This window comes from Pristis pectinata, chromosome 13 (genome assembly GCF_009764475.1).
Source record: "Pristis pectinata isolate sPriPec2 chromosome 13, sPriPec2.1.pri, whole genome shotgun sequence".
Taxonomy (NCBI): Eukaryota; Metazoa; Chordata; class Chondrichthyes; order Rhinopristiformes; family Pristidae; genus Pristis; species Pristis pectinata.
The window spans coordinates 29735944-29749269 of NC_067417.1; the positions used below are offsets into that span (position 1 = coordinate 29735944).

Genomic DNA, 13326 nt, shown 5'->3' on the forward strand with positions numbered 1-13326 from the left:
CTATTGCATCTCTCGGGCCTCAAAGGCTTTGCACCCACAAAACTGTCACTCATGCACTACATGAATTAATCAACATTAGGCATTACTGCTAATTATGAAGCAATAAACTTCAGCTGGAAATCTGAAATAAAAGCAGAAAATGCAGGTTTAGCATAGCTTTTACGATTTTTTTTAGCTCTGTTGTTCCATTATAAAGCCAAGGGTCCCATATGTTTTTATAATTTCTCAACTTGTTCTGACATCTGAAAAGATTAATGTACATGTGTCCCCAGGTCCTTCTTTTATCTCATTATATTCAGCAGATCAAGAAGCATCTGTGGAGAGAGGAACAGAGTTAATGTGTTAGGTTGATGACTATTCATCAGAGAGGTTTTGAATTTTTTTTGTTTCCTTGACTCCTGCATACGTTGTAGGCAAGGAACCTGATACCAGTTTATTTGAAGGTCTCTGCGATGACTAGGCTACAGCTGCCAGACAATGGTTGTTCCTTTTTTACAATCTTAACTCCAGTAAGGCAAAAAGAAAAGTAGTATCAGGTCTTGTTGCTTCATTTATATTGTACTTATTTACAGGACATGACTGACTTCTACAATACTCCTCCATTGGGTATGAGAGGGACAGCCAGCTACTTGATGAAGGCTGTGATGAACACATTACTTGAGGGTGAAGTTAAATCAGGCCCCGATGATCCCTGTGTGATATGCTGAAGATATGAACTTGAAAAGTATGCATGTACATGTGATTTATGATGTGTGCGAATGCATGTTAATACCATGATGCTACTCAATGTAATTCAAGGCACATTACAATACATCAGTTTGTCAGATTTCAGCTGTTTTTGTGCAAGGAGAATGATTTCATTAAACTGGCAATGTATTCTGTAGAAACAAAAATGAGGTAATTTAAATATTGCACGTGTATGAAAGAGGTTATGTTCGATAAATGAAACATTCATTTACACTTTAGCACTGTTTAGTCAGTATGTTGCTTTATATAAAGTTAAGATATTGGCTTTTAAATGTTTAGAATTTGCATGTGCACCAATGTTACAAGCTATAATTGTTAAATAAAAATGGGATGTTTAAAACTGGATATGGTAAACCTATTTGAGAATCTTGTGCATCAGTTTATCATTTGTCATCATCATAAGGCATTCTCTTATTTAAACATCCAGAGTGTGTTATAGATGCTACATTCACAAAAATACAAAGTAAGCAAGGAGCAAATTTGAGAGCAGTTTCTTGGTACTTTTAAATTCACTGGTTTTATTTTCAGAATTTCTTTTGATTCTCTGGGCCTTGTGTATCCTGCAGACAAGCAACCAGATGTCAGCTTGTTTCCAGGACTCCGTGATGGCTGGGCTAAACAGCCCACCCTGCTGGAAAGCAGTGGTTCTTCCTGTTTGGAATAGTGAGCAAATTCTTACACTGATCTAGTATAAGGGTTCAGATTGGATACTTTATATTCCTTATTTGAATGTATGAACAGAGTGGCAGGCAGACCAATAACTGCACATGTTGCTCATCAGTAAGTGTGGTCTGACACATCACCTTCTCTAAGTTACCAGTAACTGTATTTTTTTTAATTATTCGTTTTGCGGGATCTAAGCTTTCTTGGTAAAGTAAATATGTATTGCCTATCCCTAATTGCCCTTCAGAAGGTGGTATAGGTACTCCCACAGTGCTATTGAGCAAGGAGTTCCGTGATTTAGAACCAACAGTGATGAAGTGCTGGTGATATATTTCTGTTGCAGGATAGCATACAACTTGGAGGGGTGCCTGCGTGTGGTAGCATTACCATGTACCTGGTGTAAGAGGATGCAGTTTGGGAGCTGGTGTCAGAGTAGATCAGGCAAGTAACTGCAGTGTACATTTTAGATGGTACACTCTGCAGCCACTGTGTGCCTGTGGTGAAGGGATTGAATATTTAGGGTAGTTGATGTGTCAATCAAGTGGAATGAAACATTGTACAATCATTAAGGAACATCCCCATTTCTGACCTTGTCATGGAAGGAAGGTCATTGATGAAGCAGCTGAAGATGTTGGTCCTAGAATACTGACCTGAGTAACTCCTGTTGTGATGCTCTGGGGCTAGGTTGATTGACTTTCAACAACCACAATTGTTAATGTAAGATATGACTCCAACTATTGGAAAGTTTTTCTCTCCATTGATGTCAATTTTACCAGGGCTCCTCAAATCCACACTTGGTCAAATGCCACCTTCATGTCAACTCCACTAGGCTTGAAGAAAATAAAGAAAATCCTGCAGCCAATTTTAGGAAGAAATCTGAGCTGCTGTTCTCTCTTTGTTCTCTGAGATTTTGACCAAGATCTAGAAAAGCACAATATCCATGATGAATCCACAGATATTCTTAAACCTCTCATTCTACCCATAAATATACCCCATTGTCATTGGAAATGCAGAAAAGTAGGAGACCTGCATAAACATTTCCATTCATCAGAGAGTCTTAAATGGTAAAGACTTCTAACTGCACTTTAATTGTCATATCGTTCAGTTTTTGCAGCTGTAAAATTCTATTTATCCTCCAATGGTAATATATTACATCTGATTGCAGTTCAAGGTAAACTGTTACTAATATGATGAAGTTGTCCCTTAACTGTGTTGTCATCTAAATTTGAATCAAGACTCCTTTGCTCTACTGATTTATTGCCTCTCTGTGATTCAATTACCTATATATCCTTCTTAATATGATCATTTCTAAACTGCCTTCCTTTTCTTTCACTTTTCCTTACCATTTTCTGATCCCCTCTACAGAGTATTGCCTCTGGTTCATCCGTTGCTATACCAAGTTCATATTTATTATTTTTGGATATAGTTCTTATTTTATCTTTGTGCAACCAAGAGCTTACCCAAGTTCTGTCCATTCATGTTATCCTTCCTTTAGTTTCTCCTTTATTCCTGTTTACTGATTCCTTTATTGTTAAGTTTCTGCCCCTCCTAGCAGCAGCCCTTCCTTATATTAATAGTTTGAAATGTTATTTACAGCTCTATTTCTCTTTTCTGCTCAGACCCTGCCTTGATGAGGTACTACATGCCTTGTTGGTACAACTTCCCTCTATCCTAGGACTGGTACCTGTGCTTTACAAAAACTATCCCCTTCCTCTGAAGCCACTTTTTCAGTCACATGTTGATTTTTCTCATTTGTCTGTCCCAATGTCAATTTGCACATGACCCTGATTATCACTTTGAATTCATCAAGTAAAGACCTGCTTTTCAATTTGGTTCTTAAACCCTAATATTCCTTTAGTGAGACCTATATCATTGGTCAGAAAGCAAAATTACTGCAAATGCTGGAACTCTGAAATAGAAGTAGATGATGTTGGAAATGCTCAGCAGGTCAGCAGGTGTCCATGAGGAGAGAAACAGAGTTAGTTCTTTAGATCAAAGATCTTTAATCAGAATTGGTATGATCTGTTGAATGTGGAGGCTGGTGAGCTATTAGAACAAAGAACAGTACAGCACAGGAACAGGCCCTTCAGCCCACGATGTCTGTGCCATCCATGATGCCAGATTGAACTAATCCCATCTGCCTGCACATGATCCATATCCCTTCATTCTTGTATGTTCATGTCCTTGTTTAAATTCCTCTTAGATAAGGTAAGATAGATAAGGTATCTTTATTAGTCCCATGTACATCGGAACACACAGTGAAATGCATCTTTTGCTTAGTGTTCTGGGGGCAGCCCGCAAGTGTCACCACACTTCCGGCGCCAACATAGTATGCCCACAACTTCCTAACCCATATGTCTTTGGAATGTGGGAGGAAACCAGAGCACACAGAGGAAACCCACGCAGACATGGGGAGAACGTACAAACTCCTTACAGACAGCAGCTGGAATTGAACATGGGTCGCTGGCGTTGTAATAGCATTACGCTAATCGCTACACTACTGTGCCTGCCTTAACCAGTAAGGTGGGGAACCCTTGCTCCAAGTGAAAGGACAGAAAGCAGAAGAGCAGGAAATGGGACTATGCAATTGAGTGCCTTGTTAATGGTGGTGGAGAGGAAGCCATGTTTAACAAAAAAGAAAGATGTCTCAGCTGCACCAGTGTGGAAAAAATCATAATCAGAACAGCTGCGATGGAGCCAGAGAAGTTGGTCAAATGTAATGTAGTCCAATACAGGAAACGAGGTGGTGGGAGATATAGTCAACACAGTGGGCTTGTAATGATTATTGATTGATAACCTCTCCCCTTTATCATTTCTTCTGATATACTGCACAATAACTGAAGCCCTCAATTCCTTTTCTGGACTCTTTTCAGGCCTGCAACCTACCTAAGCCAGGTTTCAGGTAGGCAACACATCTTTAATTACTCTTCCTTGACTGCAAATAATATTACCCCTTAACTTTAGAGCCCCCAACAACTACAATGCATCTCTTGTGCAGCTTCTCCCTCAGTTATCCTCTACTACAGGCTTGGTGACAGCCAGACCCATTGCTGAAGGATCTGGAGCTGTCTAAACCTGGGATTTATTGCTTCACGTGGAGACATGCAAAATTTTGAAGCTGGCGGCAAATGGAAAGTCACGAGAACACAAAACAAATGGGCAGGTCTACAGGAAATAATTCAGTAGAGGATCTGGGAGTGTTAGTGGAAAACATTGTCCACAATATACAGTGTTGGTTTAAAAAAAAGAATAAGAAAAACCACATTCACTAAACATTCCTTCCTCCACATCTAAAAGAGTCATGTATCTCTCTATGATTCTATAAGCACAGAACCAGGCCCTTTGGCCCATTTTGTCCATGACGACCATCAAGCACCCATTCACATTAATCACATTTCTTTGTATCCACACCCTCATCAAGTCCCCCAGGCTCTACACACTAGGGGTATTCACAGTTGTCATTTAACCTCCCAACCTTTTGGGATGTGGGAGGGAACCAGGCACCCAGAAGAAACCCACATGAGCATAGCAAAAATGTGCAATCCCCTCTCAGCACAAATGTTAGTGTTGAACCCTGGTCAATGGAGACGTGAGGTAGCAGTTCTACCAGCTATGCCACAAAGTCATCTCTATTTTGTTAATATGATTTAAGTATTTTTTTCTTTTTAAACCAACTATTTAATCACTTCAAAAATGTCCCTCATTCTACGATTTGCTGCTTTGCACAGTAGTCACTCAGGCTAATTAATGCTTTTATAAAATCTGAGTCCATAGGACAGACTTTAACTTGATCCACTCAATGAAAACAAAGGAATGGCAGTCCAAAACTGTGTTGCAATTACTGTCCCCTTAATGCTCAGATCCCACCTGCTGTCATACTAACTAGAGCTTTCCTCTTCACACTCACATGAACAATTCATTCATTAGAGCTTGCAAATCGGGTCTGTGATGTACAAAAGAGCCTGATTCAATTTCAGGGGATAACTGGATGGAGCAGGAGCCACTCACTACAGCAGAAGTAAAACAAGAACAGGTCTGCACAAGTAGGTTGTTATTGCTTTTTCTCTGGTGTTTCTGTTTTAAGTTGCAAACGAGAGATTAGAAGAACATATTGAAATTACTGTCATTTCTGCTGTCTCATTTCTTTGATATTAATCTTTTTTGAGATTATATATCTGGTTGCTCTCTTATTTCTGTAATCTGGATAACAGTTAATGTAATCATCCTGCAGTTGGGAATGCCATAAGATGTACACAACCTTCTCTGCCTTCTCAGTTGTTCTAACACATATTAAATTTACATGCTCTGGCTCCAGACAACTTTAGTTTTACCTATTTATATTAAAGCTGATTTGAATTGCCCAAACAAAAATTTTCTGCTACTGCACCCTTCACATAGAGTGAAACATCTACTTTCTTATGATAAATGTTTTCTAGGATGTCCCAATGTTGGCTTGAACCATTCCACAACAGTTCTTTGTGTACTTCTCTAAATTTCATTGGAACAATTTCTTTTAACTCAGATTTCCATTTCTATCTAATCTATCATTTTTGAAACATTATTCCCTTAAATATTAAATTCATTATGCCCTGTCTGGAGTTGGCTAACTGTCCTGTTCCCATTTCATTGTACATCCCTGCTACTGCAATGCTCTCTAGATTCAGCTCCTTATATAAAGTGCTTAACCATTGTTCTTTTTTCCAAAATGAACAGTTGCATGATTCTGTCTTGTTGATGATTTTTTTAAAAGTGGAATGTCATTCCTTTATAACCGAGAAAGTAAAGCTTGCCGTCATCAGCCTGGAAGAAGCTTAACAGAATTTTTCTTCTCCCTACATTTACCATATTAATATCTTTCATGAAGAGAGGTTGTCAGTTGATGCAGCATAATGCTCACATCCACACCAAATGAACTTGAGTTGAGAGACCCAAATGATTTCATGGTGCCATATGACTTCTTCGAGAATGGAGAGTTTTTTTTATGAACTTCTCCCAGAAGTGATAAGATTCTGTCAATTTTTGTTTTCAGAAAGTTATGGGGAAATTCTTCCCTTTGTTCTGAGGTAGGATCATTGACCTGAAACGTTGATTGGTTTCTCTTTCCACAGATGCTGCTTGACAGGCTGGATTCTTTGAGCACTTCAGTTTTTGTTTCAGATTCCAGCATCTGCAATTTTATTTGTTTTCAATGTGAAAATTAGGTTCATAATTAACACTGGCTCATGCGATTCTATTCTTGCCTTGGAACCTACAGTTTTGTAGATTGAAGTCTTCTTAGGGACTTGGGCTGAAACTCCAGGCTAGTAATGAGACTGAGCTGCACGGGTAGAGATGCTGCCACTCAGATAAACTGAGGCCATGTCTGCTTGCTTCTATGGTCATTAGAGATCTCTTGGCACTGGAATTATTCCCAGTCCTGGTCAATAATTATCCCTCCTGGTCAAAAGACTGTAAGCGACTGTACATCAAAAGTACTACCTTGGGTGTAATGTGTTTTGGGATATCCTGATGTCATGGAAGATATTAACTAGGTGATTTTATTTTTAACTATTAGAAATGCTCGTGCTAGTCTGGGTGAGCCTATTTTCTTCGTCCCCTTACTGCAATTTACAAAATAATGGCTCAGGCAACATGAACATCAGCAATGTTAGAAGGTGTTCTAAACATGGAATAGTTCTTTTTTTCTTCACAGTTAATCAAACCTACATTGAAATCTCAAGGATGACAGAACAACTGAGGTGATTATTTGGTCATCAATCATTAAGATCACTTCTGTATCGATAATGCTACCTTCCATACTAGGAATTCCCCTCCACCACCATTGAAATACCCACACTTCTGCTCTCAATCTTTAATCTTCCTGTCAGGACCATAATAGGGCACTCTATGTCCTCAACATAAAATGACCACCATATTCAATAGATTATCCTCCAAAGTTTACAACACCTCGAGTTCAATGCCACCACCAAACACATTTTCTGATCCATTCTCCATTTCAACATTCCACAGCAACCAATACTCTGTAAACTCCAGTTCTCTCCACAATTACTACTATTTGCAACATCTGTTACTTTTGCCTCCTTTCAGACTGCCGGGGCAACTCCACCTGTCTTCTTCTGCATATCCTATGTCTATTCATTCAGCCTTGTTCTATGGCAAGGGATGTCTTCTTATCTATTCAGTACCGTGAGGAACTGTAGTTGCAAATAAATCATCAACATGGCATAACACCTTGGGCCGAGATCTTTCAGCTGACAGGTATTGACCTGAAACATCGACTGTCCATTTCCCTGCACAGTTGCTGCCTGACCCACAGAGTTCCTCCAGCGTTTTTATTTTGCTCCAGATTCCAGCATCTGCAGTCTCTTGTGTCTCCATGGTACTTGAAGTGTTGGATTACAAAATAGCAGCCTGTTTGATGTCATGAAATACCTAAACTGCATTCAAAGTTAAAATGAAAAACTTGCTTGCAGCAAAACCTACTGCAAGTAAGTTTTTCATTGCACATGAATTGTCATATGCCCAAGTACATTTATGCACAGGTCCAATGAAAAACTTACTTGCAGCAGCATCACAGGCACATAGCATCATATAAGCAGCATTCACAAGAAAAACATAAACATAAATTATACATCATTTTTATAAGGAAGAACACAATTAGAACAAAAAAAAGTTTTTGTGCAAAGTGATCAAAGTGGTCATGGTGATGCTAAACGGTAGTGATTAGGGTTTTTCCAGTTGGTTCAAGAATTCCATGGTTGAAGAGAAGTAGCTGTTCTTGAACCTGGTTGTGTGGGAATTCAGGCTTCTGTACCTCCTGCCCGATGGTAGCTGCAAAAAGATGGCATGGCCCAGTTGGTGGGGATCTTTGATGATGGATGTTGCCTTCTTGAGGCAGCGCCTCCTGTAGATAGTACCAATGGTGGGGAGGGATATGCCCTGATGTATTGGGCAGAGTCCACTACTCTCTGCCTGCACATTCGAATTACCATACCAGATCATGATGCAACCAGTCAGGATGCTTTTGAAAGTACATCTATAGAAGTTTGTTAGACTGTTCAGTGACAAGCCAAACCTCCTTAACCTCCTAACCTTCTTTCAGTGTGTATAGTTTGATCACCTCAACAATTGGGCATCTTACTATGGTTGTGCTATATGACACAAGCTCTTAAAGCTCCAAAATTGTGCTCCTGCAGCACCTCATAAAAAAGACCATTAACTAATTCAACTTTGCCTGCATGCTGTTTCCAAGCTAATATTTAATTAGATGGAATATCAAGGTTTATAGTTGTTTGAAAGCTTAACCTAAAAAATGTTCATTCATTATTCAAAGTGACTAAAGAACATTAGTATTTATTCTAATGCTGCAAACATGGAAGACTGTAGTTGTGCAACAAAATGAAAGAACCAGTAAATCTGTCATCATCTTGGATAAATCAGTTTTCATGTAGACACTTGTTTTTCTCTGACATTACAATATTTGTTGCAGATATTGTTTAAAAATGGTGGAAACCTGCAATCATGTCTAATCTTTTAAATGCATTTCCTTTTAACAAAGTGAATAGGATATTTTATGTGACAGCTGTTCAGGTTGGTTAATTGACTGACTTATTTTCAAAGATTTCTAACTTTATGTTCAAGATAATTCCTCTGTATTTTGGAAATCTCCTTATAAAATCCTTCTTGTTGCAGTCAGATGTCTTTGAGATAATTATTTCTGACCTGGGCAATTAAGTTTACCTCATGTGAGATGAAACCAAATACATACCATGAAAGCATTTTATTTCACAGGCAATAAATGAATTTACAGGGTATCAGTAAATCAAATTCTGTTAAATTTAACTTCTCCTTTTAAATAATTGGGAAAAGTAATAAATCACATCCCTTGGCCTTTACATGGGTTAACGTGATTGTTTTTGGCATATCTCTCTCTAGCCAATTTATAATTGCAAGTCCTGATCTCTGACTTCATTAGCTTCCAGCGCTGGCCCAGGAGCTGCGCCTCCTGTTTTAGTTCAAAATTTGATTGCCTCCCAGAAGCTATTTTTCATTTTTGACCGCAGAAAGCTGAGGGTCAATGTCTCCAGCACGTCACCGTGCAGAGATTTGCTTCAGGCCTGTCAATGAAACTGAATATCCCTTCTCAGGGGAGATGTGCTCTCTGCAGGCATCTTATGCCATGAATTGAATCACCTTTGCCACACTGGCTGCAAATGCTGGTTGACTGCATGGAACAAGATTATGAATCATTCACTGTCCTTGCTCATCCTCGTAAAAGGATCATACATGAGTTTTAAAAGAAATCACAAATATAATTCAACCTGTAAATCTTTTATACAAGAAAAGATAATCAGAAATATTAAGATATAAAGAAGTTTTGGATTCTTGACAGATTACAGGGCGTCATAGCATTGTGGTGGAAGAGAAATCCACAGCAACACACTCAGTCTGCCACTGGCTTTGTTCAAAGTAACTACTCTCATTTGTGTTCCTATCCAACAGCTTCCATCCACAACCCACCCCTTTTAAACTTCCAGTTACCATAATTATCAAAATATGATTAAATAAGATAGACATAAAATCTGTAACAGATGGAACAAGGTGGCTAAGAAGCAGCAGGTTTTAGCAGCAGCTTTTCCTTGCTCATCCTCTTGAGCTGGTCAAAGTGCTAAGCCAAGGCTGGCTTGGATCTACCTAAAATCCCTCTTTCTCTTTAATTCTATGTTGCTCTTGTTCTTCTTCTAAATCTCTCTCTCTCTCTCTCTCTCTCTCTCTCTCTCTCCCTCTCTCCCTCTCTCCCTCTCTCTCCTCACACGCACACACACACAGGCTTAATACCATCTTAGCAAGCAGCTCTTCGCTTTTGCAAACCTTGCAGGTAGTCATCAAATGGCTTGCTTAGCATTTCAGTCAAATACAGTAATGGACATTTAGGATCAGAAATGATACAAGATAGCCAGGTTACTCAATGAGCTCACAGGGCACTTAATAATCTTGCTTGGTTCAAATACTAAAGCAGCAGATGCAAATGATCATCATTTCACTTCATCAGAACTTATAGACAGTAGCCTCATGGTCTCATTTGAAATGGCAACCAGATCCCTAACAATGTGGTCCATCAGTCTCCTTGGTTACAGGCTTAGCTTCAGAATTTGACAGCACACTCAGGTCCTGTTCCTCTCTGAAAGAAACATATCCAAAAATGTGTTTCAGTCAGATGGATCTACTACTACCCTTCTGTGAACCCTCAAACAATATAAACAGTAATAATTTTTCAATGATAGGTCTCAGAAAGAAAGGCATGTGTTAAGGTTTAGCATTGGTTGGTAGAATTGTTCATTTGAAGTCAGGCATCCAAAGGCATTGTTCATAACCCGCTACTCGCTCTGCCACTGAGATCATTCTTGTCATGATTTCCCTCTGTAATACTGTAACATTTCTTCAGAAACTATTATAAACCTTTGAGCCATTTGCACAAGTCCTCTATAATTGCTGAAATAAAAACATTGTGCTGTACGGGAAACCAACAACAGCAGGCCCCCGCTGGTAGTATTGATTGCTGGCTGAGGACAGACTCCATAAAGTAGTCAGGGTAACTTCACATGATATCATGTTTGCCATCCCAAATTGACTTCACACTGCTAAACTCACAGTCCCTCCTCTTTGAATGATCAGATGAAGATTATTTGAGGAATGCTCAAATATTACACAAGAAAGGCAAAGACAATAGTGTGTGGACCTGGTGTTTCTGATTGCATGGTGGCTGTGATAACCTCTGAAACCTGCCAGGACTGGCAAATAAACCTTGGAATGTGACTGACTCAGACACCCTGAAGAGCAGCAATTTGCCATCCTTCCGGATAGGTCTGCTGCTGTTTCAGTATTAGCAGAGCTCTGGAGGACAAGAACTATGCCTCAATAGGGGCAGAAAACTCCTCACTCACCTTCCATGTTTCCTTGGCATTCCCATTGCCTCTCATGGAGTGAATTACTTCTGGGATGATAGTGAAACACTTCCAGGTCCTGAAAGAATGGGGATGTGGACTCCTCTACCCTCCTAGTCATCATGTATTGCCAGTCTGTCAAGCTGAATTTTGCATCAGGCATTTTAGAGTGCCTATCCAAAGCCCTTCTAGGGCTCATTCAACCCTCCGAGGCCAGCACTATTTAACTGGACTACACCCATGTGGAACTGAAGCAGCTGCTCCCCTTTCCCTTCTGCCAAACTACACCTCAGCTGTCTGCCCTTGTGGGATACTCCCCTCTAGTCTATCCTCTTCCCTCCCACTGCCAGTGTCTGAGTTAGTGTACGGCAAGGTGGGTGCAAGCATTCCTCTCTGACTGCAGGAGCCTGTGCCATCTTCTTCCGCTCTTCAGGTAATTCTAGTGGCTCCCCTGGAGCAGCAGACTGTGGCTCAGCTCTCCCCTCCCTCTTTGAAGAAAGCCTAAAAAGAAGAGCAACACATACTAGGTGTTACAGCAGCAACTTGAGCCAAAAGTATTATATACCATCACCATTTAGAATGCTTGGTGTGTACTACAGCCTGCAGCCTTTTGCAAGTATTGACCTCTGGGCATCTTTGAAATCATTTGCTAATTATGCCAGAGTGTTGAGCTCATTGGTTTGCTTATCATTCCAGTGAATTTGGAGGATTGATGTTCTATTGATATGGTATGCTGGATTGTGAAGGAAGTACAAATATCTGGACTTTGCAATGCATAACCTATTACTCTGTTGTGGGGGCTGCTTGTCCAAGTGCACCTCAGTGATGTGTGTGATATGGGACATTATTTGCACCTGGCTAATGTACTGACTTAATATCCCATCGTTGTATGAAGGCTCTGCTAATTGAGGTTGATTAGAAATGAATCCTCTTAATTACAGGTTCTGTCCTGCAGGTAAAGAAACAACGTACTAATGAGTAAGGTTTTGCTGAGTGCAGTGAATTCATGCCCAACAGATCTCGGGGAAGCTTTGCCTCTCCTGATGCCTGGAACTTGCCTTTCTCTGCACCCATCAGCTTCAGCAGTCTCTCCTATAAAAGAGTTAACCTGCTGTGCTGACGTGGGCCTCTTCAATCTGGAATGCCTGGTGTCTGCCCCTGGTCTTTGCTTCAACAGAGAATAATTGTGAAAGGGGGTTGAGTAGACATGATGTTGTGGCTTTCCATTTTTATTCCACACAAGCATCCAAGGAGGGAGATCAAGACTGTGGATTTAGAGGGATTAACAGGGTAATGGACAAAATGTACTGCTGAGTCGGGGTGTGAGTGAGTGAGCTGGTGCAGTGATAGTGTGACTGTCAAGTTGTGTGTTTGCAGTAATGTGGTGGGAAGGCTGATTGAGGGAGCAGAAGTAGTGTGTGTGTGTGTAGATAGAACAGTACAGCCCAGGAACAGGCCCTTTGGCCCGTCATGTTGTGCCAAACTATTTAAACTAATAATTAAGTGCCGAATGGAATGAATTCCTTCTGCCTACACAATGCCCATATCTCTCCATTCTCTGCACATTCATGTACCTAAGACCCTCTGAAACACCTCTATTGTATTTATCTCCACCACCACCCCTAGCAGCACATTCCAGGTACCCAACACTCTCTGTGTAAAAAAAAACTTGTCCTGCACATCTCCTTTGAACTTACCCCATCTCACCTTAAATGCATGCCCTCTAGTATTAGACATCTCGACTCTGGGAAAAAGATACCAGCTGTCTACTCTATGTATGCCTCTCATAATCTTATAAACCTCTATCTGGTCTCCCCTCAGCCTCTGCCACTCCAGAGAAAACAACCCAAGTTTGTCCAACCTCTCTTTGTAGCACATGTCCTCTAATCCAGGCAGCATCCTGGCAAACCTCTTCTGCACCCTCTTCAAAGCCTCCACATCCTTCCTATAATGGGGCGAGCAAGACTGAATG

General features: G+C 40.3%; 1 protein-coding gene across 1 annotated transcript in view; it reads left to right on the forward strand.

The window, feature by feature from the left end:
• phkb (phosphorylase kinase, beta) overlaps window positions 1-1090 on the forward strand; it is a 195110-nt gene extending 194020 nt beyond the window's left edge. Inside the window, 1 exon segment of the mRNA XM_052028086.1 lies at window positions 573-1090. Within this exon segment, the coding sequence (XP_051884046.1) occupies window positions 573-707 (135 nt within the window). The 3' untranslated portion in view covers window positions 708-1090.
• Window positions 1091-13326: the final 12236 nt, after the last annotated feature.